Here is a 27,379-nt window from a genome sequence, read left to right on the forward strand (position 1 = left end):
GCTGGTTGAGCTCCTGTTACCTGGTTGGCTATGTTTAGCCTGGTTTGGAATCCCTTCCCAATGGTCTAAGCTGTTTCCATCAGTGAACGAAAGAGAAAACTGGATTTTTGTCTTACTGTAAAATCCTTTTCTCTGAGGTTCACTGACGTGCACAGCACCCACCCCTCTGTTGGGGTTGAGTTATATGTTCTTCTGACACTGCTTGTGACAAACTGGAGTCGTACAGCAGGAAGTGATGCTATACCCTTTGGGACTGCCCCAGGGGCATAACCAAAAAGGTTTCCGCCTAGACCTACTCCTTGCCAGAGATGGCATAAAGCCCAGTGGTCTAAAGAGTTGAAGCCGTGTCTGTCAGTGAACCTCAAAGAAAATAATTTTACGGTAAGACAAAAATCCATTTTATCCATGTTAAATATTCCTCCTTAAAAAAGCTTTCCAGTATTTTTCTATGCAGCAGAAATATTGATAGTTTTCATCTCCAACCCTGTGTTGGCTTTCTAGGTGGAGCATGTCCTCCCTCTTCTGAAGCGAGGTATTGGGATCCATCATGGAGGATTGCTTCCCATACTGAAAGAGACCATTGAGATTCTATTCTCTGAAGGTTTGCTAAAGGTAAGAAAGAGGCACAATTATTTGTGTATTGTGAAGTAACTGAACCATTTTTATAGGGTGAAGGGTAGAATATGTGTACGGAGCTTTAGGCTTCTTTCACACAGGTGGCAAAGCCAGGGCAGTTGATCCCGCATTATTAATGATCACTCGCCTACAAGCGGACATGGTGCCACTCAAAGCAGTACACATTGCAGTAATGCTTTGCAGTGTGGCAATTTTAGCACTGCATGCAAAGCAAGTCATCAGGAGGTGGCCATGTCACTTCCTTATTTCATGGTAACCACCTTGCACTGTCCTATGAAATGCATTCCATTGCAAATCGCTTTTCAGGGGGTCGCTAAACAATACCAGTAGTGTGAACAGAGCCTTATGCTGGCAATACACTAGCAGAAAAATCGGTAAAAAATCTATAATGACGATCGTTCGCCCGATATTCTTATAGTTATTAGGTGACGAACGGTAACGGCTTTCAACTTTCTGGCCTTAAAAATCGTTTGAGAAATTGGAAATATTTTTGCTGCTTTCCCGATATTCTTGTGTTTTGTGGCTGCCTCGCCCGAGAACAATCGTGCGACTTTTCTTGCGCATGTGCCAAAACCTTTTACCCGGAATGTAGACATATTAGCGGATGATCATAATAAAATAAATGTCTGAAAGAAATGTCTGATCCACTAAAAAACGTTTTATGTAAAGTGCATTTAAGTTCCACGAACGTCATGTCTAAACTCCTCAAACAAGGGCACACTGCTAGTTTTTACAAATAGAGTATAGTAGAGGTCACTTCCATGTTGTCTTTTCCCTTCTGGTTTCACGAAAACTAACGATAAAATGGTTAATTTATGTACTTGGAACGTTTCTTTCGAAATTTGATCGTTCCATGATGGTAGTATCTATTGCCATTCCAATAAATCATTCGATTTTAGAAAACTCACACGGCTGATGTTTCTGCTAGTGTATGCCCACCATAAGTGTGCACTTTTTAGCTGATTGGGGAAGAGTTGGAAGCTGTCATGTTATGCTGTCTGTGTTCCACTAGTTGGATTCAGCATACTTTCTGTAGTTCCAACAGGAAAATTAAATCATTAGATGTTCTAACCCTTCCCCACTGTATCGGTAAAAAAAAAAATTGGCCGAATATGGACTAGTCTTTGCATAATTATTGGCTGATTGGGGCCGGTTTAAATAAAGTTTGAGCACAAGTGAGAGGTAGCTGTGCTGCTCATCCGGCCTACAATAGGTACATGGCTGTCGCCTGCTAAAAGATTTTGCAAGTATAGAAAAAATCCACTACCTGCCATTACAGACTTGTTTTTAAAATTGCACACTTTGGGGGCTTTCATCCTGATTTTCTCAAGTACTGAAGCAATTTCAAGAAAGTAACTAAAGGCTGTCTTCCATTTATTGACTATCAAATCTGTCTCAGTAGCCTATATTCTCAGCATCTAAACCATGGGTGTCCAACCTTTTGGCTTATCTGGGCCACATTGAGCGTAGAGAAATTCTCTCGGGCCGCATATAAAATATATACTATAGTTAAGGTATATAAGTAATAAAACGCTGCTGCGCCCTTCTGGCGCTACCGCCCCCATCCCCCCCCCCCCCAGCATTAATTTAAAACAACTAGAGGATGATCCCTTCTGAGGCAGCCTCTGCCTACAGTTAGTTGGAAGCCACTGTGGCCGTGCCCCAGACTTCCTTCCTTCCCCTGCAAAAAAAAAAAAAATTGTCAGGGGGCAGTGGGCCGCATTGCCTGCGGTTCTGGGCCGCATGCGGCCCCCAGACCGCAGGTTGGACATGCCTGATCTAAACTATCAAATATCATAATTTGAACTTTTATATTGTGTTGCTTTGTAGATTTTACTGAGATAATTAAAACAAAATCTTGAAGATGATGATTAGAGAGTGGTAACGCTTTATTTTTGCTACGATTAGAGCTAATCTTTTTCACTCCATCATTGTTTTTGTACTGAAGATCTAATCAATAGTAACACCATTTTTCCATTCAGCACAAATCAACCGATTCACTTTAATTCCCTCCACCTGCATGCATTTTCTTTCCTCTTGTTCCCCTGCTGTGTTTTCTGTGTTTTCTTTTTTTTTGGATGCAACTCTTTTCCCATTCCAATGTGACAGCTCTGGGTGCTTGATCAGCCAATTTCAAACATTTAGCTCTGTTACATAAAAGAGCCATAGCCAAGCTTTTGTTTGCTGCTGGTGGGGGAATGAAGGGAATGTGAGTATATATAGCTAGTGAGGCCACTAAAAAAAGTGATCTTTTGCTTTACCTTAACACCTCTATTTTTAATGTATGAAGGCAATTTACATCTTAAATTCTGATGTCTCAACAGGCTTTGTTTGCAACAGAAACCTTTGCAATGGGTATAAACATGCCAGCCAGGACTGTATTGTTCACCAATGCACGGAAATTTGATGGGAAAGATTTTCGTTGGGTGAGTTGAAAGGCTTAGAAATGAAATATTGTTTTAATGCTTAACTTGAATGGTCATCAACCACTGTGTGTGCTTTGTGCAGATCTCCTCAGGCGAGTACATCCAGATGTCTGGCCGTGCAGGAAGACGTGGCATGGATGAAAGGGGAATTGTGATTCTTATGGTTGATGAAAAAATGAGCCCAACAGTTGGCAAACAGCTTCTAAAGGTAAACTGTTACAGGATTCATTTTGGGATATGTATTCTGTTGCCCAGCAAGGAAATACTTAACAGAAGCAGGAAAACAGAATATGAGAGAGAAGATTATAATATGGTGGCTTTATTCAAAATTCATAAACTCTTCTCTCAGCTACTCTAAAGTAGCATTCCAACACAATAAAACCTTCTCTTGACCACACCTTGTGTGCTTTTGGGTCACAGGAGTTCTTACAGTACTTCTACTTTGACCCAGACTTAGGCAATAGTGGTCTATTGCTTGCTATCAGCTGATGACAGTAAGGCCCCTGAATAATAATTTTATAGGTATTTTGAGTTGATTTTTTTTAACACTTTTTATTGACAATTTAGCAGTACATTTACCAAATTCAACATTTTGCTCAACCTGAGCACCATATCGTATAACGTACAAATAAACCAACGTATATCAGGTTATTTGAGAATACATACACAACTTTGCTTGGATCATAATGGCAAAAAAGAAAATCTACAATAATCAAAGGCCATACCCCTGGGTACAAAAACTCAGCATTTTGGAGGGCTGGGTTCTACAGGTTATCTTACCTTATCCTTAGATCAGTAGACCCATCAATTTGTGTATTCATTTCTAGAAATGGTAGGGTTGGATGAGCACTATACATGCCAAATGTTATTTTTTAGGGTATGCTGCTCGTATACAAGTTTTTCATACGGCAAAAGATCTGATTTACCATTTTAATCCACGTACGTACACATGGAGGGTTAAGTTGAATCCACTTTTGACTAGGAAGTGCAATAGCCTTCCTAGTCAAAAACAGTCTCTCTTTTAGAAAAACTCTGTGCTACCTTTGCCACTGTTCCTCATCTAAAATACCCAAAAGACACATTCTAGGAGTGCAAGGTACAGGTAATGCTAAAAAACTGAGGACTGAATGTGTCACCTGTTTCCAGTAGCAAGCTAAAATGGGGCATACCCAAATTACATGTACAAAGTCGGCTTTTGTGTGATTACATCTCGTACAGTTAGACATGGGTATGCGATGCAAAGCATGTCGTTTCACCGGTGTGAGATAAGATTGGTGTTTCATATATAATTGTGTCAACTTATTATTGATGGCTGGAGACACCTGTAAGTGAGAAGAACAAGCCTCTTCCCAATCCTCATCTGTTAAATTTGGTATGATTTGTTGCCAGACTGTACCGTCAGTGGATTATTGCTAACCATAGCAGCTAGAAGGTAGGTATAGATCTGCGAAATGAGACCACTGGGGCCCTGTGACCTTAATATACCTGAGTGGGTAATTTGAAAATTGCAATATATTATTCCCAAACTGAGTGTACAATGCGCGCCTCAACTGAAGGTACTTTTAGAAATTTGTACGGTGGAGGTCAAATTTCTGCTGCAGTTCCACAAAAGTGAAAGAACAGTACCAGTGTATATATCTTCTTGGGTAGTTAATCCTTTTGGTTCCCAGAAGGAATTATCCATAAAGTGTAGCACCTGGGGGAACATGGGATTGTGGGAAGTGGAGCCTCAGTGTCTTTAAAACCTGCTATATACGCTTAGACTCCCTCCATACTATACATATGCATAAATCGCAGAATTTGCTCGTATCTCCCCCTGGACATGGAGTACATGCGCATATGGTGAACTGGGCTAGTGGACCAATATAGCCGCAATTCACTCTGTTTAGTTATGCCCATGTGGAAGGAAAGGCCCAGAAAGATTTTAAATTCGGAAACCGTTATAGGTTTCCAGCCGAATGGTCTGGCAAGGGGCGAATTTGGGTTGGCGGCGATGAACTGTTGTGCATATAAATTTGATTGATCCACAATAGATCTGTAAAGATCTTCTGTGAAGAACAGCTCATAAAAGTTCAGGGGCGTAAAACCAGCTGTCTCCACGTGGATTCCAGGTTGGGCGGTGAATGGGGGGGAAGTACTGGCGCTGTAGAATCAGTGGGTTGCCAATTGGGATATGCCAGCGCATCAGGGAGGGCACTATGGGCTCTACGGGCCTGTCTACGAATACGCGGTGGCTGCGGGCCACTACTCGTGCTAGCCACCGCACCAGCTTCAACTGCACTTAGGGGACTCGCCACGTCACCAGGTGATACTGCAGTGCTGGTTGTACTAGGTCCAGGGTGTACTAGGCCGCTGGCGCTTGCCAGGTCGCCAGAAAAATGAGCGGCACTAGTAACCACTCTGCTCCATACGAGCACCCTGCGATTCCTGCATCTCAACAACTCCAGAATGGGGTCGGGTACGCCTGGGTCTAACAGGGACCCATCTGTCATCGGAGCTATCTGTCAGGGAGCCGCTGCTGTCATCTGGTTTGTATACTGACATTAATTCGGTCATTGTAGCTTCCCCATCGCTATCAGATGACACGGCCAGTATACTATAAGCCTCTTCACCACTGTACAAACGTTTAGACATTTTGGTAACTAAATTTACCTGTACAGTGGTGCGACTCACAGGTAATAAAAGCACCTGGTTGTCAAGGACTATTTCAAGCGCTACCAAAAAAACTGCTAATGCTAGCAGGGATCAGGCCTGACTCTGCTAACACAGCGGTTTTGTGTGTTGTTTTTTTGTAAGTGACAGTAATCTATTGATTACTACACTTAACTGGGTGAAAGGGTTAAACGCAGCTGCTGGCAGGAATCAGTGCTGATCGTGCAAACACGGCGTTTTGGGAACCCTAAACTATGGGGGTGCTAGTATAGTTCTGATCAGATCAGATATTGATCTGTTCAAACACTATACTAGTAATGGAAGTGTGTTTGTGTGTGTGTGTGTGTGTGTGTGTGTGTGTGGTAATCAAGGGGTATTTCTAACTATGCGCCGGGGATCTGGGGGGGGGGGGGGGTGGCCTGGACCCTAAACCTCCTTTGGGAAAGAAACGAACTCTCTAGCGCAACCTCAAGTCACAATCACACTAATACAAAATACAGTAAAAAAACTATATTATGTGTGTATTAGTGTGCAATGTGACGGGGGGGAAGGGGTTAACGGGATGTGATCAGGGGGTTAAATCTTTATTGGAAGGGGCTGGCGGGTATCCTAAGGATAAAAGGAACGGTGGCAAGCGCTAAACCTGGTCACAAGTCACACTTATACGGGTATATAGAAAATGCTATATACTGTATACAGTGTGTTGTGGCAGGGGGTGTATGGGTGATCGGGGGGGGGGGGGTCAGGGGGTTAAATCTTTATTGGGTGGGTGGGGGGGACCCTAAACCTCCTTGGGACAGAAACGTAGTCGCCTGCGCTAATTCTGATCACAATCACACTAATACAAAAATACAAAAACACTGTATATTACGTTTGTATTAGTGCTGATGTGACAGAGGGTGTAGGGGTTAACTGGCGGTGATCAGGGAGGGGTCAGCGGGGATCAGAGGGTTAAATCTTTATTAGGGGGGGTGGCAGGTAATTCAAGTGGAAAAGGGGGGGTCGCAAGCGCTACACCTGACCACAAATCACACTTATACAGCTATATAGGTAAATGCTATATGCTGTATATAGTGTTTGTTGTGTCAGGGGCTGTAGGGGTTAATCGGGGGGGGGGCAATCGGGTAAATGTGCCTATCTAGCTGTGTGTGACTGTGTTTGGTGCAGTACTTACAGTTAGATGTGCTCTCTTCTCCAGATGAATCCAAAAAGGATCATGGGAGAAGAGGGCACGTCTTTTCTGAGTCTGTGTTTACATTTCACAGACTCAGAACAGAAGCTGATTGGGCAGGACCGATCTACAGGTCCAGGCCAAAAATCATTGGCCTGGACCTGATGACTGATCGGTTCTGAGCCCAATCAAGCCATCGGTGTCGGCGGGGACGCGCGGGATCGCGCACAGGACCGGCGGGAAGTAGCGACGTAGACCTACGTCACTCTGCCTGGCCGGGGCTGACTGCCGCAGTAAATATACTGTGCGCAGTCGGCAAGTGGTTAATAGATGTAGATTTTCCAGGCATAAAGAAAGTTTGGTGCAGGTGAATAATATGAAGAATGGCAGAATTAAGTCTTTAAGCTTAAATTTTGGCAAGTATTGTGTAGTTAATGTTTAGAAAGGAGATTGGGCGATATGAGGCACAGGCAAAAGGGTCCTTTTCAGCCTTCAGAGTAAGTACCACTGTAGCATAGTACATGGATGGTGGCAGTCTCCTAGAGTATATTTGCACAAGAATAGGTGTGATCACATCTATATCACATGTATATACTGTATCTACCATATACCTCAAGTGAAAGGCCATCTGGGCCCAATGCTTTCCCTGCTTCCATTGAAGCAATGGCCTCCCTGACCTCCTCAGTAATGTTATCTAAGGCTGATCTTGAGGGAATTGCAGGTAAAAGAAATGCATATCAATATCTTGGCTAGTTATGTGTAAGAGTAGTGGCATACATGTGAATTGATTGATTTTTAAAGAGTCAATATATTTTTTATAAATAAGAAGCCCTAAATCCTAATGGTGCAATCATGAATAATCAAATGGTAAATAATGTGGCATGAAAACAACTAAACATGCAGTGAATAAATTATGAGCAAAATATATATGTGAAAAAAATATGTAGAAAAAAAAAATCAATCGTAGGTAGGTGCAAAATCCAGTGTTGGGTGAACATTTTTAAGGTGAATCCTTTTAAATATTAAACAAGTGTCCATAAACTTCAAAAAAGCGTATAGGTAACATTGAATGATGAAATCCACCACCAAGCACCAACACTTGGCATACCCTTCTTACCAGATAGTGTGGACTATAAATTATAATGGTCATAAAAGCACAAAATAACCCGGCATCCGAGATAAGCGGTGGCTGCTCAGCACCAGCTCCAAATGGATGGGGAAAAAAAAAAAAAAACAAGCATACTGAAGCCTGCTAACATTTGAGTCCTTTTATTTAAAATATATAAGTACCTTCAATAAGCAGACTGTCAGCTCATGAGAAAGGAACGCCATGGGGAACGGCTAAGCAAGCGTGATGTCTTCAGTAACAGCAAATCCCAACACGTTTCGTCATCGGTGGGAAGATGTCACCAATGATGATCGGTATATACACTTTTTTGCACTTTATGGACACTCTAGCTTAATATTGAAAAGGACTTTTTCATTAAAGGGCCTTCATGTTCACCCAACACTGGATTTTACTCCTATTTCATTATATCACTTTCATATGATTAGATTTTTTTTTTTCTACACATTTTTTTCAATGTTTTCTATTGTGCTCATAATTTATTCGAGGGAATGTTTGGTTGTTTACATGCCTCATCATTTACCATATGATTATTTATGATTGCACTATTTGGATTTAGCACCCCTTTATATTGATTTACAGCTAGTATCATAGTTAAGTGTCTGCTTACAGTTTCATATATTTTTTTTTTTTTTTTTTAACTAGACCTAGCGTAGATTTTTTTCCTGTTTTTTTAAAATCTATATTATGATCTTTCGGCACTGCCTGGTCCCAATCGGAGATTTTCTGCTGAGCTTGGTTACATTTGATTGGGTAAAATGGAAAAATTGCATGTAGACAATACAGGAAAACTCCTGACTAGACTCCTAAGAGTATGCCCACACTGTAGGAAAAGTACTCTTGGGAGATATAGTTTTGTGGGGGGGGGGGGGGGTCAGCATCAAAAGGAACTGACCTCCCAGCAGTGCCCCTTCAGGAACTCTACAAACCTGATGACTTCACAGGGAGTGATAAAGGCTCTTTTGGCTGCACGGAGGAAAGAAAGAAGAAAATACTGCTGGGACATTCTCTCTTGGGGAATTGTGAGTTTTGAGGACATAGTTTAACTATGTCGGATAGGCATAGAGACAGTAATAAAAAATGACCAAGGTTCTAATCCTTCCCATCTAGATCATGTCCCCCCCCCCCCCCCTCTTCTGCAGCCTTGAGGTCGTCCAGCCGCTCCCCCCCCCCCCCCCCCCCCCCCCCCCCACACACACACACACACACACACACACACACACACACACACACACACACACACAAAAAGGTCAGCAACTACAAATACTGTAGCTGCTGACTTTATCTATACTACTGCACATGCGCGCTGTGCTTTGTGAACGGCCCCCCTCCTCCTTCCCCTGCTGCCGGGCCAAACTTCCGGGGGACCTCGCCACACCTGTCAAAAACAGCGGTTGGCTTCAATATAGAGAAGGGACAGCGGACATCTGATGCTCCATAGTAAGCCTAATGGTCCATACACACAATCTGAAAATCGTACGACAGATCGTCTTGTGTTTTTTTTTTTTTTTTTTTTGCATGCTATAAAAAATCTGAAGTGATGTAATGTGTGTTGTAGTGTATTTGTATTGTATTTTTTGACAACCACTGTACTGATTAAAAAAAAATCGTACAATCTGGTATCGTACGTAAAACCTTTCCGTGCTTGTTGGATCGCATCATATCAGATGAACTGTTGTGATCGGCTCTCAAAATCTCTGTTCCAACGATCTGAATATCATACGATCGCTTCGAAAACTGTATTTTCTCTTTTGTTCATTGACGGACACAGCTCCTGATCTTCATAACCATTTGGTTATACTGCCCTCTACAGGAGTAGGACACTAGAAAAAGAATCTGGCTACACCTATGGGCAGTCCCGAGGTATACTCCCTCTCCCTGCTATAGTTACTTACTTAATTTTTTCTGCCTAGTAAGGACCTAGTTATTTGATGGGATCTCTGGTCCTGGCAAATTTTTTTAGATTTAATTTTTTTCATCTGTTTTTTCCTATGAGATCTACAATCAACTGCCGGACTAGGCGACGGGCTGGATAATATAGATCCAGTGGTCACCCCAGCCTGGCCAGCGAGCGTGCGTAGACCTCGGCTCCGCGCTAGGTCAGCCGCGATACAGCTAGGGATGCACCGATCCGATATTCGGATCAGATATCGGCGCAGATATGGCCATAATAGCTGGATCGGGGATCAGTAAAATTAACAGATCCACGATCCGGTTTTCTCTTTACATAGCTATGAGGGAGCAGAGAACAGCTGTCGAAGAAGAAAAAGAAAAAAAAAAGAGCCTCCTGCAAATGCCTGTCAGTTTCCCAGTTAAGTAAACACAATGAATACAATGTATCTTTTCGTTCCGTCTGCCGGAGGAGGGAAGTTTAACCTCTTAAATGCACAATTGTTATAAGGTATCTGCCGATACCGATCCAGAAGTATTATTTTGTTATAAGCTCACAAAACAGTACTTCCGGATCGGACTCAGGATCGGCGATTTCACAAAGCAAAAGATCGGCATCGGGACCAAAAAAGTCGGATCGGTGCATCCCTAGACACAGCCCCACTGGACGGGGGCTGGCCTGAGGGTTAAATGCCTTGCGAGGTCGTCTACGACCGTGTCTCGGCTTGAGTCGCAGCGCTCCTCCTAGCTGACAGCCCCCCTTTCTAAATAGGTGTGATCGATGGCGAGAGGTTCTGTCTGGAATGCTGACCGCCTGGTTCCTGGTATGAGGAGTAGGTGCCCCCCCCCTTTCCTCCTGAAGGGTTTTGGTGTGGACGTTGGCCCCTCTTTTTAGTATGGTCGGACCCCCAGGGTTCCCATCAGGCACTCCCCCCTTTCATCTGTCCCCCACCCCACCCCCAAACATATGCTGGGGCTGTGTAGGTGGTCTGGTCCACCTCCTGGGGTGGAGGCAGGGCACAGCACTGGCAATGGGGGGCCGGGGGGGGGGGAAATGCGGCGCCGGGACGATTGGCGGAGGAGTTGTACCTGGTGGGGGCTCCTGCCTGGGTCTGTTCTTGAGGCCTAGGTATACCTCCCGGGTCTCTGGGAGCCTAGTGTGGCCGGCATTTTGCTGTAGTGTGTGTGTTTCTATGCACCCCGGTCATGTTTGTGTAGTCCAGTGGCCATTTTGTTGTGGTGGTCTGCCGTTAATAGAGGCGGTGGTGCCTGGTGACCGGGTGGTGCTGACAGCGCTGTTGGGGTTGTACCTTTGCAGTGTGTTACTTTTTATGGGGTCCCTCTGGAGACTTATGGAGTCTTTGGAGCACATCTTCCCACCGGACCTCCCTCTCTGAGGCTGTGGGGCCCTCCGGGTCCCAACCATCCATCGATGCACTTATGGCAGTCCTGGAGTCCTTTGTGTCCCGGGTGAAGGTGGTTTTCGGGCGACAGGCTAGCAAAAAGCGCCCCCTGCTTTCCCCTGCCTCATCTGTCTCATCAGATCCTGAATCTGATTCGGCCGCCGCGGACGTGGGTCACCCTGCTGGGTCTTTTGACCACGCTCCCGGAATCCTCAGATAGTGAGTGTGATTCCATCACATCTGCAACCGCACACAAAAGGCAGATTGTATCTGTGCGTGATACCTTGAAGATGGAGGATGCAGCTGCGACGGAGGCGCAGGTTCCCTTTGGCACTCACAAGTCATCCCGAGCGGAAAAGGTGTTTTCCTTTCCCTGCGTACTTAGACCGGATTGTCGTTAGAGTAGAGACGACCAAAGCGTCCCCTTGGGCCCCTAAGCGATTTACTAGGCGTTACCCCTATGAGGAGTCCCTTATTAAGAAGTGGACTGTTCCACTGGTGGTGGACCCTCCGGTTTCAAGATTGAGCAAGGCAATAACGATCCCGGTTGAAGAGTCCCCGGCCTTTTAAGGATCCGGCTGACAGGAAGGTGGAGGCTGTGGCCGCAATATGTACACTCTGGCTGGTTGGGCACTGAGGCCAGTATTCACCATTACCCTGGTGTCGCAAACTCTGACTGAGTGGTCTAAGCTTTTACACCATGACCTGGAGGGAGGGCAGCTCTCCCCTGCCAATGCTAAGCTTTCACCTCGGAACTGGCGGCGTTATCCTGTCCACCTTACTTGGTGGTTCTTTGTCCCTGTCCGTCGTTCCTTCCAAAAGGTTGTCTCCGATTTTCATTTGAATGAGGACATTGTGTTGCCATCCCTGTGTCCCAACCCGAAACATCCAAATTAAATTGAATTCCATGCCTTGGATGTGGTCTGGGCAATTAGGGTGTACCTAGCAACTACGGATTCTTTTAGGAAGTCAGACTCGCTATTGGATGTGTTGGCATCTGCGGATGCTTCTTTTGGCTGCGCGGTTTTGCAGGCTGCTGTTTAGAGGACTTGATCCTCTTTGGGGGTGTGTTTGTTACTGGTGGGCTCCAGTTGGTTTGGTTGAGCTCATTGCCGAAAACCGCACCCACCCCTCTGTGGAGTTTTAATTCTTCTGACACCGCTTGTAACAAAACTTAGTACCTATAGCAGGAAGAGGGAGTATAACCACTGGGACTGCCCATAGCAGGGAGATGGAGTATATCCCTTGGGACTAACCATAGGTGTAGCCAGATTCTTTCTGCCTAGTGTCCTACTCCTGTAGGGGGCAGTTTAACCGATGGTTATTAAGATCGGGAGCTTTGTCCATCAATTAACATCGGAGAAATGGATTTTACAGTAAGTCAAAAATCCTTTTTTTTTTTTTTTTTTTTCTTTTGTCTTATTTTCGGATTGTGTACGGGCCATTAGGGTGACATTGCTGCCCAGGCTCTGCAGCCTTTGTCAGTGATCTCTCCTCTTCTCTGAACTTGGAAGCACCAATTATTTACAGGATCTGTGAATGAAAACTCTGAACCACGTCTGCCACAGTGACAGAGGGACTCCTAGTCCATCAATACTTTTAGACTTTTTAACTGAAGGTCCATACCTTTTTTGTATGGACCTGGGCTGGATAAAAGACCTCAAGTATCTGAACATTGTACCTGCGGGTAAAATCTTTTGCAGTGTCAATTGCAAAACATAATCAATTTTGTTTGTTCTTGTTTTGTTTTTTGCCTTAACAAATGGACACCATAGGACTTTCAGATAAAAAAATAAGTTACAGGCTATCTATTACTTTGAAAATTTGACAATCTAAATAGTAACTTTGCTGAGTCTTTCCTGCACGGGTTTCTGCTCTTTCCGTTGTAGGTGATGTGTGATTTTCTTGTTTTAATAAAGTACTATTCTCATTATTTTCTCAATCTGTGACAACATTTTTGTTGGCAAAACCACTAGGTGAGATTGTGAACTCTACCAACAGGTTCGTATTAGTCACCATATTGAACTTTGGGAGTTTAGTGTATCCACATGTGCAAGCCTAAGAAGAAGCGTAATCCCTGCTTACCTCCCTAATCCTGCAGTAATTTTTCACTTCACTCTGTGAACTTTATGATTTTTTCACACTTGTAGTAATCATCTGCAAACTGCATGTAGCCTTTAAAGTAAATACCACAAAGCAGAATTGGCTCAATAGATGTGCTTGGTAAGCGAAATCTCCAGACCTGGAGTATAGGATGAGGAACAATTATCAACCTCTGCCTCTAGCTAACTGCAAAAAATATTAATCATTACTACCTACTTAGACATTCAAAGCTCTCTCCTCACTTGCTGTGATTGACAGCAGCTGGAGCCAATGAGGAGAGAGAGACCGGCGTTTCTTATGCACATCACTGGATCGAGATGAGGCTCAGGTTAGTTTAAGGGGGGGCTGGGTAGGGAGCTGCATCCAGAACATTTTTTACCTTCATGCATACAATGCATTAGTGTAAAAAAAAAACACTTTGCCTTTAGAACTACTTTAAAAGTAATGTTTGTGGTTAAGAAAAAAAATAAAATGTGTATGTGTGTGTGTGTGTATATATATATATATATATATATATATATATATATATATATATATATATATATATATATATCTATATCACCCCCCCTCCCTTTCTCCATCATCCATGTGAGACGCTGCAGCTGTTCCATGCTTACTCTAAACCAAGAGCAGCTGACCTGACAGCTCTTGATCTCTGCTCAAATTAGGGGGGTTCAGTTAGTTACTGCCCCCCACTCTGCTCTTACTGCGCACATGACAGTGACAAGCTAGAGGGTGGCTCTGACTCTCAGCCTAATGCTAAAGAAGGAGCCAGTTAGTCAGGTGAATCCTGCCAATATTGTCTGGATCATACATGGCAAGGGTCTGCCCTATCAAGCGGACACAAGCTTGCTATATCAGCTGACTTTGCGGTCACAGGAGTACATTAGCAAATGTACTCTTCAAATCCTAAAGAGAAGTATATCCAACAAAAGGGATTGGCTAAACCTTTTTTTTAACAATTGTGCGGGTCAGGTTTTTCAACTTCACTGGCTACGTGTTTGTTGCAGGTAAGTAACTAAAGTTATGGACGTTGGATAGCCAGGCAACCAACATTTTTAGTACTAGATCAGCGATGTAATCTTTCAGCTTTCATTTAAAACAGATGTAAAGACAAAACTTGGAGAACCAGATTCTTATCAGAGATGGTTTGTAGGCAGTGCCAGCAGGAAAGTATTGAATGTTTGGCAGCAGCTAAGCTGAATAGTGAATAATAGGTCTGCGGCTCTCCAAGCCTGTAGTATCCGACTCCCGGGTATACGTTTTTGTATTCAGGTATTGTCAGGCATAGGACACATCTCGCTCCATGATACAATATAGCATACAAATACTGCCGCACTCTGTATTCAACTCCGGTGTGGGAAGTAAATGAAAGATGGACTTAAGCTCCAGTCCCCACGTTGACCGATGAGTTTAGTCTTGAGCTGAAGCCTGTCTTTTATTCACTTCACACTGGAGTTGAATACAACGTGCGACAGTGCTTGTATGCTAAGTTGAATAGTGGTCCTTAAATATGTTCCCTTTTAATATCCCAATCATGATGATCTTTACTTTTCTCCCCTGCCGCCCCATTCAGCCACTGAAGTGTGTAAGAGGGTGGAGTGGGAGTAATCAGATTCTTTCCTTGACACAGCACAAGTTTTGTTTAAGTCAGTTTTTAACTCCAGATCCCCATTAAAAACCTTAAAAGGAGAGGTGAATTCTGATTCTTACTTTAATTCAGTGTTTCTCAACCTTTTTTCAGTCGAGGCACCCTTTGAAAGCATATTCAGTCTCGCGGCATCTATTTTAAAACTAGGTTTACAGTAATTGTAAAAGAAAAGCCGCGCTAAATTGACACAATGATACTAAAATCAAACTAGAAAAAATAATATAGCAGAGATTTGAGATGTGCTTCAAATTATACCATAATGTCCAATTGAGTAAACCATGGCAGTGAATCAATCTATTCATAACATAATGTCCATATATAGATATAGAAAATAGAGTCCAGATATGGGTGCCGAGTGCAAGAAAGGAATCCTTCACCATATATTGTGACTTCTTCCACAATCAGTGCTGCATGCTAAGGGCACGCTAAACGCTTACCAGAGGGAAGATAAAGACAAGCATCAGATATGTCAAAAGAGCTCCAATGGGATCCAGTAGATTGCGTGATGCCTCTCTCTGACAAGTCCAGCAGGGAGCCACGATCTTAAACCAGCCACCGCACTAAAACAGTCCGGGCCCGACACTCCCAAACGAAACATAAAAGAAGGGGGCCACAGATAGTGAAGTACGTAGGGGAACACTTTATTAAAATAAGGTAAAAAACTCACATGTGAAAAGGAATAATAGCGCTAATGTCGGCAGATTCCACCAGAACACAGCCGCCCGACTTCCGGATAGATATATATATATAATATACGTGTGTGTATGTATGTATGTATGCATGTGTATGTATGTATGTATATATATATGTATATATATATATATATATATAATATTGTGTGTGTGTGTGTGTATATATATATATATATATATATATATATATATATATATATATATATATATATATATATTGTGTGTGTGTGTGTGTGTGTGTGTGTGTGTGTGTATGTATATATATATATATATATATATATATATATATATATATATATATATATATATATATATATTCATTCATACATCTAGCCTTTTTTTGAAAATGCAGATCCACTACCATTTTCGATAGAGGTGTTCTGTCTGCAGCAGTGCCTGCCTGGTTCCTGTTGTGGTAAGTAGCTGTCCCCCTTCTCCCCCTGGAGGGCTTTGGGGTTTTGACGTGGGCCCCACCTTGGGACGGTCAGACCTCCAGGTTCCCCTCCTGCCCTTCAGGCACTCCCTTGTCATCTTTCCCCCCATTCTACACCCCCCCCCCCCCAGATATGTTGGGGCTGAGTGGGCTGAGCTAGCGGACCAACTAGTCCAGGGGCTGCAGTTTATCTGTGATGCCTCTTTGGATACGGTTCCCCTAGTGACTCGGCTCTGTTTCAGCAGTGGTCCTTCAGCGTGTCTTTTGGATTAAATGCTGGTCTGCGGACCAGAGTTCTAAAAAGGCCTTGACTGATCTTCCCTTTCAAGGAGATTGCCTGTTTTGAGCTACCCTGGATGACGTCCTAAAAGGTCTCGCTGGGGGAAAGAGTACCTTTCTTCCGCAGGCTACTAAGGGCAAGGATCCTTGTTAGACATGGGCCTTCCTTTTCGGCTCATGAGCTTTTTTTTTTCTTCGTCCCTCAGGGTCGACTGACAAGGGCTCAAAGCATTTCTGGGCCGCCTCTGGAAGATCCAAACGAACCTGGTCTCGCAAGCCAAGAGCGGGCTTCTCCAGACCCGCGGACAAGGCTCCTTCAGCATGAAGGTGCGCCCTCACCTGTATTGAGGGGGGGGGGGCGTCTTCGCTGGTTTCCGGACCTGTGGCCTTCCCTGCTGCAAGACAAGTGGGTCCACAAAGTAATTTGGTCAGGCTAAAAGATCGAGTTTCGCTCTTGTCCCCCGACAAGGTTCTTTCCTTCCAACTTGCACCTGTCCCTGGATCGCTTACAGGGTCTGTTTGGGGCGGTACAAGACCGGTTATATCAAGGGGTGATTGGCCCAGTTCCAGCTTCGGAAACGTTTCAGGGTTTTTACTCAAACCTGTTTACAGTTCCCAGGAAGGAAGGCAAAGTGTGCTGGACTGCCTTGTGCAGGTGCAGAAGTTCAGAATGGAGTCAATTCACATGGTGGCATCCCTGCATCGGGGGGATATCTTCACCTCTATCGACATAAAGGATGCTTACCTTCACCTTCCAATATGTGCCAGTCACCAGCGCTTCCTCCGCTTTGCCATGGGAGGGGAGCATTATCAGTTTGTGGTGTTACCCTTTTGTCTCACCTCTGCTCCTAGGGTCTTCACAAAAGTTTTGCTAGCTTTGCTACGCCAATGGGGGATCGCTGTATTGGGCTACTTGGATGATTTCCTTTTGCGAGCGTAGTCTCTGTCATACACATTCCTGGGATAGAAGACTGGCAGGCAGGTTGCCTCAATCGGCAGGCGTTAAACCAAGGGGAGTGGTCCCTTTATCCGGAGGGGTTTCATCGGTTGTCTCTGGTGGGGCACCCCCCAAGGTGGATCTGTTGGCGTGTCGGCTCAACAGAAAGGGGCAGAGGTTTGTGGCTCGGTCACAGGATTCTCTGGCGGACACCACAGACGTGCTTGTGGCCCAGTGGGATTTTACACTTTCCCTTCTCTCAAGCTTCTGCCACGACTTCTACGCAGGATCGAGGCAGAAGGGATTCCGGTCATCTTGGCGACTTTGGACCGGCCTCTCTGGGCTTGGTACGCCGATCTGGTGCAGCTGGTCTCCGAAGTTCCTTGGAAGCTTCCTCTCAGGGAGGAACTGCTGTCCCAAGAACCGATCTTCCATCCTGCTTTACAGGCGCTGGCTTTGGCGGCTTGGCTGTTGAACGTCAGGTGCTGATGGATAGTTTTATCGGAGTCGTGATTCCTACACTGTTAAAAGCTAGGAAATGTGCTTCTAGGAGGAAGCATGTGAAATACGTACATTGCGTGGTGTGAGTCTCTTGGGGATCATCCTTGCTCCTTCTCAGTGGCTGGGATCTTGACCTTCAACAGGGGTTGAACAGAAATTGGCCTTGAGTACCATCGAGGGCCAGGTGTCTGCTTTGGCTGTCTTCTTCCAACGACCTTTGGCCACACTCTCCCTGGTGCTTACCTTTCTTCAGGGTGTCTTACATTTGTTTCCTCCAGTGCGGGCTCCATTTTGGTGCTTTCGGTCCTCCAGAAGCCTCCCTTTGAGAATCTTCACTAGATTCCCCTGCTTACGCTGTCCCAGAAGGTGGCCTTGTTGGTGGCTATCACCTCTGTGTGAACTGGCGGTGTTATCCTGCTGTTCACCTTACCTGGAGATTCACAGTGATAAGGTGGTTCTTCACCCCCTGTCCCCTTTGTTGTGTCGTGTATTGCCTTCCCTGTGTCCCAGGCCTAAACATCCAAAGGAAATTGCCTTGCATGCCTTGGATGTGGTTTCGGGCAATTAGAGTGTGCCTGGCAGCTATGGAGTCTTTCAGGATGTCAGACTCTTTGTTGCTCACTGATGGGCCTTGTAAAAATGGTTGCCCGCTTCCTTTGACCATTTCCAGATGGATCAGACACAGTGATTCAAGCCTATTCCATCAAGGGTCAACTTTCACCTTTCCCTGTTAAGGCGCACTTTACTCGGGCACTTAGTGCCTCTTGTGCTTACTGTCAGGCGTCAGTGACGCAGGTTTGCAAGACGGCTACTTGGTCATCGGTGCACACTTTCACAAAATTTTATAAAGTGGGATGTGTTGACATCTGCGGATGCTTCTTTTGGCAGCAAGGTTTTGCAGGCTGCTGTTGATAGGACCTGATCCTCTTTGAGGGTGTTTTGTTGTTTTTCAGGTGGGCTCCAATTGTACTGGTTGAGTTCCTGTTGCCTGGTTGTCTACTGTTTAGCCTTGGGAATTTTTTTGCTGCTCCCCCCCCCTTGTTTAGCACTGCTTGGGGACGTCCCAATGGTTATGAAGATCTAAAGCTTTGTCCATCAATGAATGAGAAAATGGGATTTTTGACTTACCGTAAAACCCATTTCTCTGATGTTCATTGACGGACACAGCACTCACCCCTCTGTTCAGTTGTAATTTTTCTGACACTGCTTGTAACTAAACTGAGTGCCTATAGCAGAGAGAGGGAGTATACCCCCTGTGACTGCCCATGGGCGTAGCCAGACTTTTATTCTGCCTAGTATCCTACTCCTATAGGGGGGGGCAGTATAACCCAATGGTTATGAAGATGTGTCCGAACGTAAAAGAAATAGGTTTTACGTTAAGTCAAAAATCCAATTTTTGCCTTTTAAAATATTGTGACCTTTTCAAACTTTCTGACCCCACTTCACAAGTTCACTGCAAAATATATTTCTTTCAGTTGTGAAACCAAAAGACTATTTGAGAGCTAAGCATTTCATGACCTATTCTGCAGGGAATAATATATTGTTGCTTCCTCTCTCTAATGGAAAGATCATTGGGAATGCCAAGCTGTAGGAGGTTTTTTTGCAGTGGCAGCATCTGGCCTTCAGACGCATTCCATATTCATGTAAAACCTTTCAGTGTACTGCTCATATTTGGTCTTTGTGATCTGTGTGCGTAAAAGTACAGCAGTGTAATTTTCTCTTTCCTTGGGAAAACATGGTGGTGATATTATACTGTGTGGATGATTACCAGGCTCCTTTGGCTGTTCACTCTTTTGACATGGCTATGATGGTTTTTTTTAACCTGTGTCAGTATAGTTGGGCCCTTCCTCTTTTGGAGGGGACCATATGTCACACCCTAGTGAACATTTGTGCTCACATTTACTTTTTTGGTTCACTTTTTTGCACAGCATGGGCTGGCTAGAAAAAAAAAAGTGTGGCCTTTAAGTTTCTTCCTCCCCTGCCTGGGGGGTCTATTTGGGTGTAGTCAGTGATCAGGTTTGGCTATCTGAGGAAAGGGGTCTATGGGCCACAGTGCATAACCCCTGTTTCGAGCCCGGTGGGGGGGGGGGGGGGTGGTAGGGGGCCAGTGCTGCATACTGTGCACTTTTTAGGCATTCATGTGCACTCTTTTGGTTCACTTGGTGTTTTTTATAGGTTTTTTTTTTTTTTTTGTCCACTGCATGGTGAGCTTGAATAAAGAAAAGTAAAGCACTGTCCTTTTGCGTTCATTCAGGATAGTGTGCACAGGGTTTCTTGCAGATTTCACTAAAATAAAGGGAAAACTATTGGCTGCACTAAAAACTCATAAACCCAAGAGATCTCAGATCTAGTAAACAGCCTTGTTCGTTGATCTGCTAAAAAGATACCAGGGCCATTAGCTAGTCCTCCACAGGACATCTAACTTGATCTGTAAGATGGCAGATAGTCCAACATCCTAGTCTGGTAGAGTGGTCCATACTGGAGCTCTGCAGTTCCCCGATTGACACAATCACGTATATGCCTACTGAGAACACTGCTTCTATGTGAGTTCAATTATTAATGAAATTATTTTTAGATGATGCAAATGTTCGGTGTGTTCTTTCCTGTATTTAAATGTTTTCAATGCCCGAAGAATCCCCTGTCTGTACAGGACTGATGCCGAAATTCACTTATTATCCTGAGAAGGAAAGATATTTGTGAGCCATGTAATGTACTGTAAGTATAAAGTGTTACTAAACCTAGGACCCTGCATTCACTATATGGTCTCTCACAGTACACAGAACCGGAAAATGCAATTATTTTAGTGAATATATACTGCTAAATACCTTTTATCTCAGCAGTATAAAGCAGTCTTATGAGTCTTCTATGAGTGTCTGGTTAAAGTTTGTAGGAGGAGTTTTCATTCTCCCGTGACTGTCCTATGAGGCTGCATGACCTCTGACCCTCTGGACAGTGCTGATTGGCCCTATACTGATCACATACAAGAGGAAAAAAGCGTTCTCTAGCAATACACAGAAAACTGAGCATGTGCAGAGTGCTCCCAAGGCTCTGTACTATCAGCAGATGGATTGGGGACTGTGGAAGGGGAGGATCAGAGAAGACCGAATCAAACAGGCTTTTTACACAATGCCCAGGATTAACCCCTTAGGTTCCACAGGGAGTAGAACATGCTTTACTGCATATACAGGCTGATTTTACTGTTGTGGGTTTAGTAACACTTTAAGCATGACTTCAGGCACATGGTTAAATACACAGTTGTAATACATATGTCTCCATCCTACCTGCCAGAAAATTTGTAGTTCTGTACAGCCAGCTATTTTGTACACTGTGCAGCCTTAGAGGTGACACATGTAGCTCCTGATTATGCATCACCTCGGTCTGCCTGAGCTGACCCAGGAAGCAGTAATGCTAAACGAGGGAAATGCAGTGATCTTCCCAAGTAGAAGTAATGGTTGGCTAAGACTACAAATCATTTGGAAGTTAAAACCGTAAACTTGTGTTTCTTAATTGTACATCATAGGGCATGGAGAGCTTCATATTCATGAGTACTTGGGTTATGATGCCACTTTCTGGTGAACGGACACTGACAAAGACCTGAAACCTTGCCTAGGCATATGCCCTCCCAGCTTAGCGAGGCTTCCAAATTAAGTTAGTGTGCATAGGTAATGTCTTTGTGTAAAGATGGGAAAGGAAATCTTATCAGAGCCTGTGATATCTCTATGAAGATTTCCTTTCCCTGGTTCCCATATTTCTTGCATTAAACCGAACAGCCTGATGGAGTAGAGGAGTTTCATCTGAATTGGATGCTAAAGCCAAGAGGAACTGTACTCCTAGATGAGAGTAGACATTTTTCTGTGTGGAGTGCAAAAAAGTGCACGCTGACATTGCCCATGACTACCATTTTACATGTACCCAAGCATGGTAACGCATGCATTCAAAGCTTCTGGTATTCCTGCAAAGTCTGCACCGAACTATAGAATGGCTCAGCAATGCGGAAACATGCTACTTCAGCCCCTGCACAGTCGTGCAGGAGCCTCCATGTTAAAGTATATGTGAACCCTTATATTTTAAAACAACCCATTCAGTCTAAAATCAAAATGAAAGTCAAAAAGTTTGTGTATAAATTAAAAAACACCTCTTGGATACCCTTTATTTTTTTTAAGGGGCTTAGAGAGGGTGGGGTGGAGAAACAGCAGGACACTGATCTTCCTAGTAAATGACTATGCAGGGGGTGTGTCAGCACAAGTCTTGCCCATCGGACGACAGCCTGATAACTGACCACACTGGGAAGAATGTGCTGTCATGCGTAGCATGGTCAGTTTGAAATAGGAAAGCAGAGGGACTGGCAGGAACACACAGACTTTCACACAAAAGGAGCAATACAAAGAGGACAGGATACTTTTTTTAGCTCAAGTACAGCAGTTTGGGTGGTATTTCCTGCTTTTTTTTGGCAATTGTCCATTAACCTGAAGGTGGCAGCATAACTTAAGGATTCATAAGGAACCCACACACCCTCATCTTTTAGCCATTTACTTAGAGGTTGCCTTGAGTTCCAAATGAATCAGAACATCTAAATGGCATAAGGAGGTTAAAGAACAAGCTACTCCAGAGGAAGTCTGATTCAGGTGGCATCATAACTTTGTCCTATGGCTGGCCCTAGTATTAGAAAGTGTGAACAGTACTTTAATTTGATCACCTGGTGTTTGATTTTGGGCTGCAGCTAGCTGTTTTTATGAACTTATTATATTATGTTCTCACTTTGCCTCTTTAGAAACTGATCTCTCCTTGTCTCCCCAGGGATCAGCTGATCCTCTAAACAGTGCTTTCCATCTTACCTACAACATGGTGCTGAACCTCCTGCGAGTGGAAGAAATTAACCCCGAGTACATGTTGGAAAAATCCTTCTATCAGTTCCAGCATTACCGGGCTATACCGGGAGTAGCAGAGAGTAAGTTGTCTTCAGTCTGACCTGTCTTACAGCATTTCCCAGTATAAACCAAAAATTACCAGATAATCCTCTTAATTGGGATTATCTAGTATATGATGATGATGATGATGGCAAAGGGGTAACCACACGACAGGCAAAGAGGAATGGCTTTGGGGGACTGGGTAAATCTGTGGATGGGGTAAGGTAAGTAATGTTCTCGGTTAGAGGCTTCCTAAGTTAAAAGAGCAGTATACAGTATTTCTGGAAATATGTGCTGTATTTATGCCCAGTTTCACTTTAATGTTAAAATGCATTTCCCCTCAAAGACTACCAGTTTTTCTTTGTGCTTACATTTTATGTACTGCAGCAGCCTGTACAGGAGTAACCGAACAAGATAAATATTAGTATAGAAATCATGTTGTGTATAATAGATTCACAGAACTCAAGTTTCTAATCCTTGATATGCAGCATTCCAAAACCAGCTTTGCTTTAATTGAAGCTCCATTGCTACCCACCCCATTCTGTAATTGCATTTCAATAGGCCACTAAAATATCCATAGAGCATTGTGTAAGAGGCAGGATACCGAAGATACTACTTTAGTTTTAGTGCTCTGCCAGAAGATCAGTTAAAAAAATGTCAACACCGTTTGTGTAATGATGCTTTTGATATCAACGACTTTTGCCCATCTCATTAACAAAGATCCTTATTGACCTCTCCCAGATTTTTCTGACAGATTGGTAAAGGAAGGCATGCCAGTCCCTTCTCCACCTTGTTGACTGCTAGTCCCTTCTCCACCTTGACTGCCTCCACCTTGTGCGTTTCCTCATCCCTGCTTTTTCCTGGGCATTTATGTAGCCTACAGACTCCTTTGGTACAGAGGAGTCCTGGACTGAATATTTGTCCCTTTGGCAAAATTCAGCTACCAGCAGTAGTCTTCTCCTTTTTGTTGTCCTTGGCTCAGGGATGCTTTCAGCATTTTATTTGTCCTGCATAAACTACAAGAAGAAAAGCATTCTGTACCAACTGTTTAAAGGGGAGTTACAGCCGCCTGTCAAAAAAAAATAAGTCTGCAGCTACAAAAACTGTAGCTGCTGACTTTAAAAAAAACAGCATCTTCACTATGGGCACCCGGCTGTGCAGCTTCACAGCCGGGTGCCCACTGCACATTCGCGAGTTGCTCTGCGCATTGTAAATGGTGGATGCAGTCTTACAGGACCCATGTCCCAGAAGACTGCCGGGGAGGGAGGAAGGAAGGAGAACTTCCGTTGCAGTGTTCGGAACGGAAGTGGGAAGTAGGTCAAAATTGGATACATAAAATGGCCCATATGCTGTGTATGAAATACTATATAATGAAAGTATGTTAAGTCTTCTCAATATTACCTTTGTCAAATGTTACAAAAAAGGTTTTACTCTCAAAAAATACACTATAATTTTCCTTTGTAGAATGAACAATAGTACCTTCTAAACCTATGATCGTTCTTTTTCATTTACAGAGGTGAAGACATTAGAGGAGCAATATAACAGTATACAGATCCCCAATGAGGAGAGTGTTGTTACGTATTACAAAATTCGTCAGCAGCTTGCCAAACTTGGCAAAGAGATTGAAGAATACATTCACAAACCCAAGTATTGCCTGCCATTTCTGCAGCCAGGGAGGTTAGTTAAGGTAAGACTGTGTGCAATGACTAAATGTAGGCAGATGTGTCAGCGAGAGAGGAGAGCAAACCACAACTGTGCCTGTTTGCCTAGGACATTTTAAAGACTTTTGTCTTTCAGCCCACCTATATTATAATCTCCTATTACAAGGAATTGTACATTCAGGCAGCAGGATAGGGACGGGGGAGAGTATTGTCTTTAGTTTGTTTAATTTTTTTTTTTCTGTATCGTTCGACAGACGCAGCTCCTTATCTTCATGACTCATAGGGTTATGTTCCTCCTAGGAATAGGCACTAGGCAGGAAAAAAACGTAACCACGCCTATAGGGGCTGTCCCTGCAGGCAAAACCCCTCAGACTCTATCATCAAACAGTTTGTACTGCCTACTGTTAGAAATAGGACCTAGCTCCCTGTTGGGACTTCGGTTTTTGGCTGTAACAGGGAAAGTTTTTTTTTTTTTTTTTTTTTTAACTAGTTAGTTCCTGAGGACCAAGATCCAGAGGAACTACAAGCAACAGCCAGCTGCGGTTTCGCACTAGTTAATCTTGATCCTTAAGGTCTCCCAGCCTGGCCATCGAGCGTGAGCACGTTATAGTCCAGAACTAGGCCTCGCCACGACAGTGCCCTGATGGATGGGGACGAGCTTGCGAGTGGACAGTCTCGCTGGGACCCATCGACCTGGAATGCCCTGAGTCGCAGCTTCCCCTTGGCTGACAGCACCCCCATCCCGGGGTTCATGATCTGTGTTCCCATTAGTTTGCATGGGCAGCCATTTTCTATACTTCCCCCATTGAGAATGTATGAACGGCCATTTTCTTGAGGTCCGTGGGATGGACAGGCATTCAGCATGGCTTGTAGTGATAGAGGCAGAGCTTCTTCCTCTTTCTGTGCAGACAGTGTTAGTTTAGTTTTTACACTGATCAGGCTGGATGCTTTTCTGTGGTCTGGTAACATTCCTGGGTTTCCCTGTGGGTTTGTTCCTCTTCTGCTCTGCTATTTATTACATGATAATCAGGGATTGTGAATCCGTAGTAATAGCGATGGGACTGCGTTTTTCGCAGTCTTAAAGGGACATTACACAAAAAAAAATGTATTTGAGCAATGGAGTGCCAGGATAAAAATTCACTTGCAGATCCCCTGGAAGCGACTGCGGGACCCTCCAGTTCACAGAGCCAGAAATTTCATTTTTTTTGCAAGCCTGATGTCAAAAGTGGATTCTGTAAGTTCCTGGTGCTGCCAGCCGCAAACGACCTCCGCCCTCACCTCCATAGGCAGGGTCTTCGGACTCTGAGACAGATATTGTCGCCGCGGGCGCAGACCACCATGAGGGATCGGTGTCTTCACATTCTGACGGTGAAGAGGACCGGTCCTCATCAGCCACCGTGCGGAAATGCACATTGATGGAAACCCTAAAATTGGCTGATGAACCTACAGCGTCAGATACGCAGCAGGTGTCTTTTGGCTTCTGCAAATCCTGTAAATTGGGCAAGGTGTCCCTTGTCCAAAATTGTTTCATACTATTGTGGATGAACAATGGCGACGCATTAAGCACATGTTGGTGGTGCCTAAGCGTTTTGCACGCCATTATCCTTTTGTGGAGACGGTGTCCAATAGGTGGACTGTACCATCGAAAGTGGATTCTCCCGTGGCCAGGTGGAATAAAGCGACTCTGGTACCGGTGGAAGAGTCTCCAACCTTTCTGGATCCTGTGGAAAGATGGGTGGAATCCTTGTCTTGCCATTTACATGTGGTAGCAGGTCACATGTTAAAGGCTACCTTTGTGAATGTTTTAGTAGTGCAGACTGCTACTGAATTGGTGAAGTTACTTAAAAGTAACTTGGAAACTGCACGGCTTCCCCCTGCGGTACTGGAACGAATAGACCAGTTGACCCAAGCCCTGGTGTTCATGTGGGATATGTCCCTGCACTCAGCTTTGTTGGTGGCCAGGACGTCAGCAGTGGGGATTGCTATTAGGCGCATGGTATGACTGATCTTCCTTTTACAGGGGAGAGGCTGTTTGGATCCTCACTGGAGTTGATGAAAGGTATCACCGGGGGGGGTGGGGGGGTTAAGGACACTAATCTGCCCCAATCCTCTAAGGGCAAAGCGCCGCTTACTAGGCGGGGGGCTTCCTTTACTGCTCACAAATGTCTTTTTCGTGCCTCTGGGTCAAAGGGTAAACTGGTTAGGTCTTCTGATGGTTCCAAGAAGCCATGGTTGGGAAAATATAAGTCTGGCCAATCTGGACCTGTTGACAAGTCCTTTGCTGCATGAAGGGGTGCCCTCACCCAAGTCTGGGGTGGGGGGGGGGGGCATCTTTGGTTCTTTCTGGAACCCTGAACCGCCTTGATTCAGGACAAATGGGTTCACAAACTGATCTGATTAGGATACAAGATCGAATTCCGGTCTCGTCCGTCTGACAGGTTCTTCCCATCCAATCTTAAATTATCCCCAGTCCGATTAAGGGACTTACGAGGGGTGGTACTCGACTTACTGTCACAAGGAGTGACTGTGCCGGTTCCCACTCAGGAAAGTTTTTCAGGGGTTTTAGTCAAACCTATTCACTCTGCCCAGAAAAGAACGCAAGGTGTGTCCCATCCTGGATCTCAAGGCCCTGAATCACTTTGTGCGGGTACAGAGGTTTCGGATGGAGTCCATCCGCACGGTAATAATGTCTCTGCATCAGGGAGATTTGTTAGCCTCCATAGATATCAAGGACGCATCTCTACACATCCCTATCTATGCTGGACGCCAGCGGTTTCTTTGCTTTGCCGCAGTAGAGGAGCATTATCCATTTGTGGCATTACCCTTTGGTCTCGCCTCCGCTCCCAGAGTGTTTACCAAGGTACTAGCACCGGTATTAGCACTGCTGCGCTGGCTTGGGATTGTGGTACTG

At 44.4% G+C, this 27,379-nt stretch overlaps 1 protein-coding gene across 1 annotated transcript in view; it reads left to right on the forward strand.

The window, feature by feature from the left end:
• Positions 1-27,379, forward strand: part of MTREX (Mtr4 exosome RNA helicase) — a 232,204-nt gene that overhangs the window by 64,492 nt on the left and 140,333 nt on the right. The window contains exons 13-17 of the mRNA XM_082255208.1: positions 502-612; positions 2,961-3,062; positions 3,145-3,270; positions 22,698-22,848; positions 24,322-24,494. Of these exons, the coding sequence (XP_082111334.1) occupies positions 502-612; positions 2,961-3,062; positions 3,145-3,270; positions 22,698-22,848; positions 24,322-24,494 (663 nt within the window). The remainder of the gene's footprint in view (positions 1-501; positions 613-2,960; positions 3,063-3,144; positions 3,271-22,697; positions 22,849-24,321; positions 24,495-27,379) is intronic.

The sequence above is a fragment of the Pelophylax lessonae genome, assembly GCF_965119305.1.
Source record: "Pelophylax lessonae genome assembly, chromosome: 1".
In the NCBI taxonomy this organism is placed as follows: Eukaryota; Metazoa; Chordata; class Amphibia; order Anura; family Ranidae; genus Pelophylax; species Pelophylax lessonae.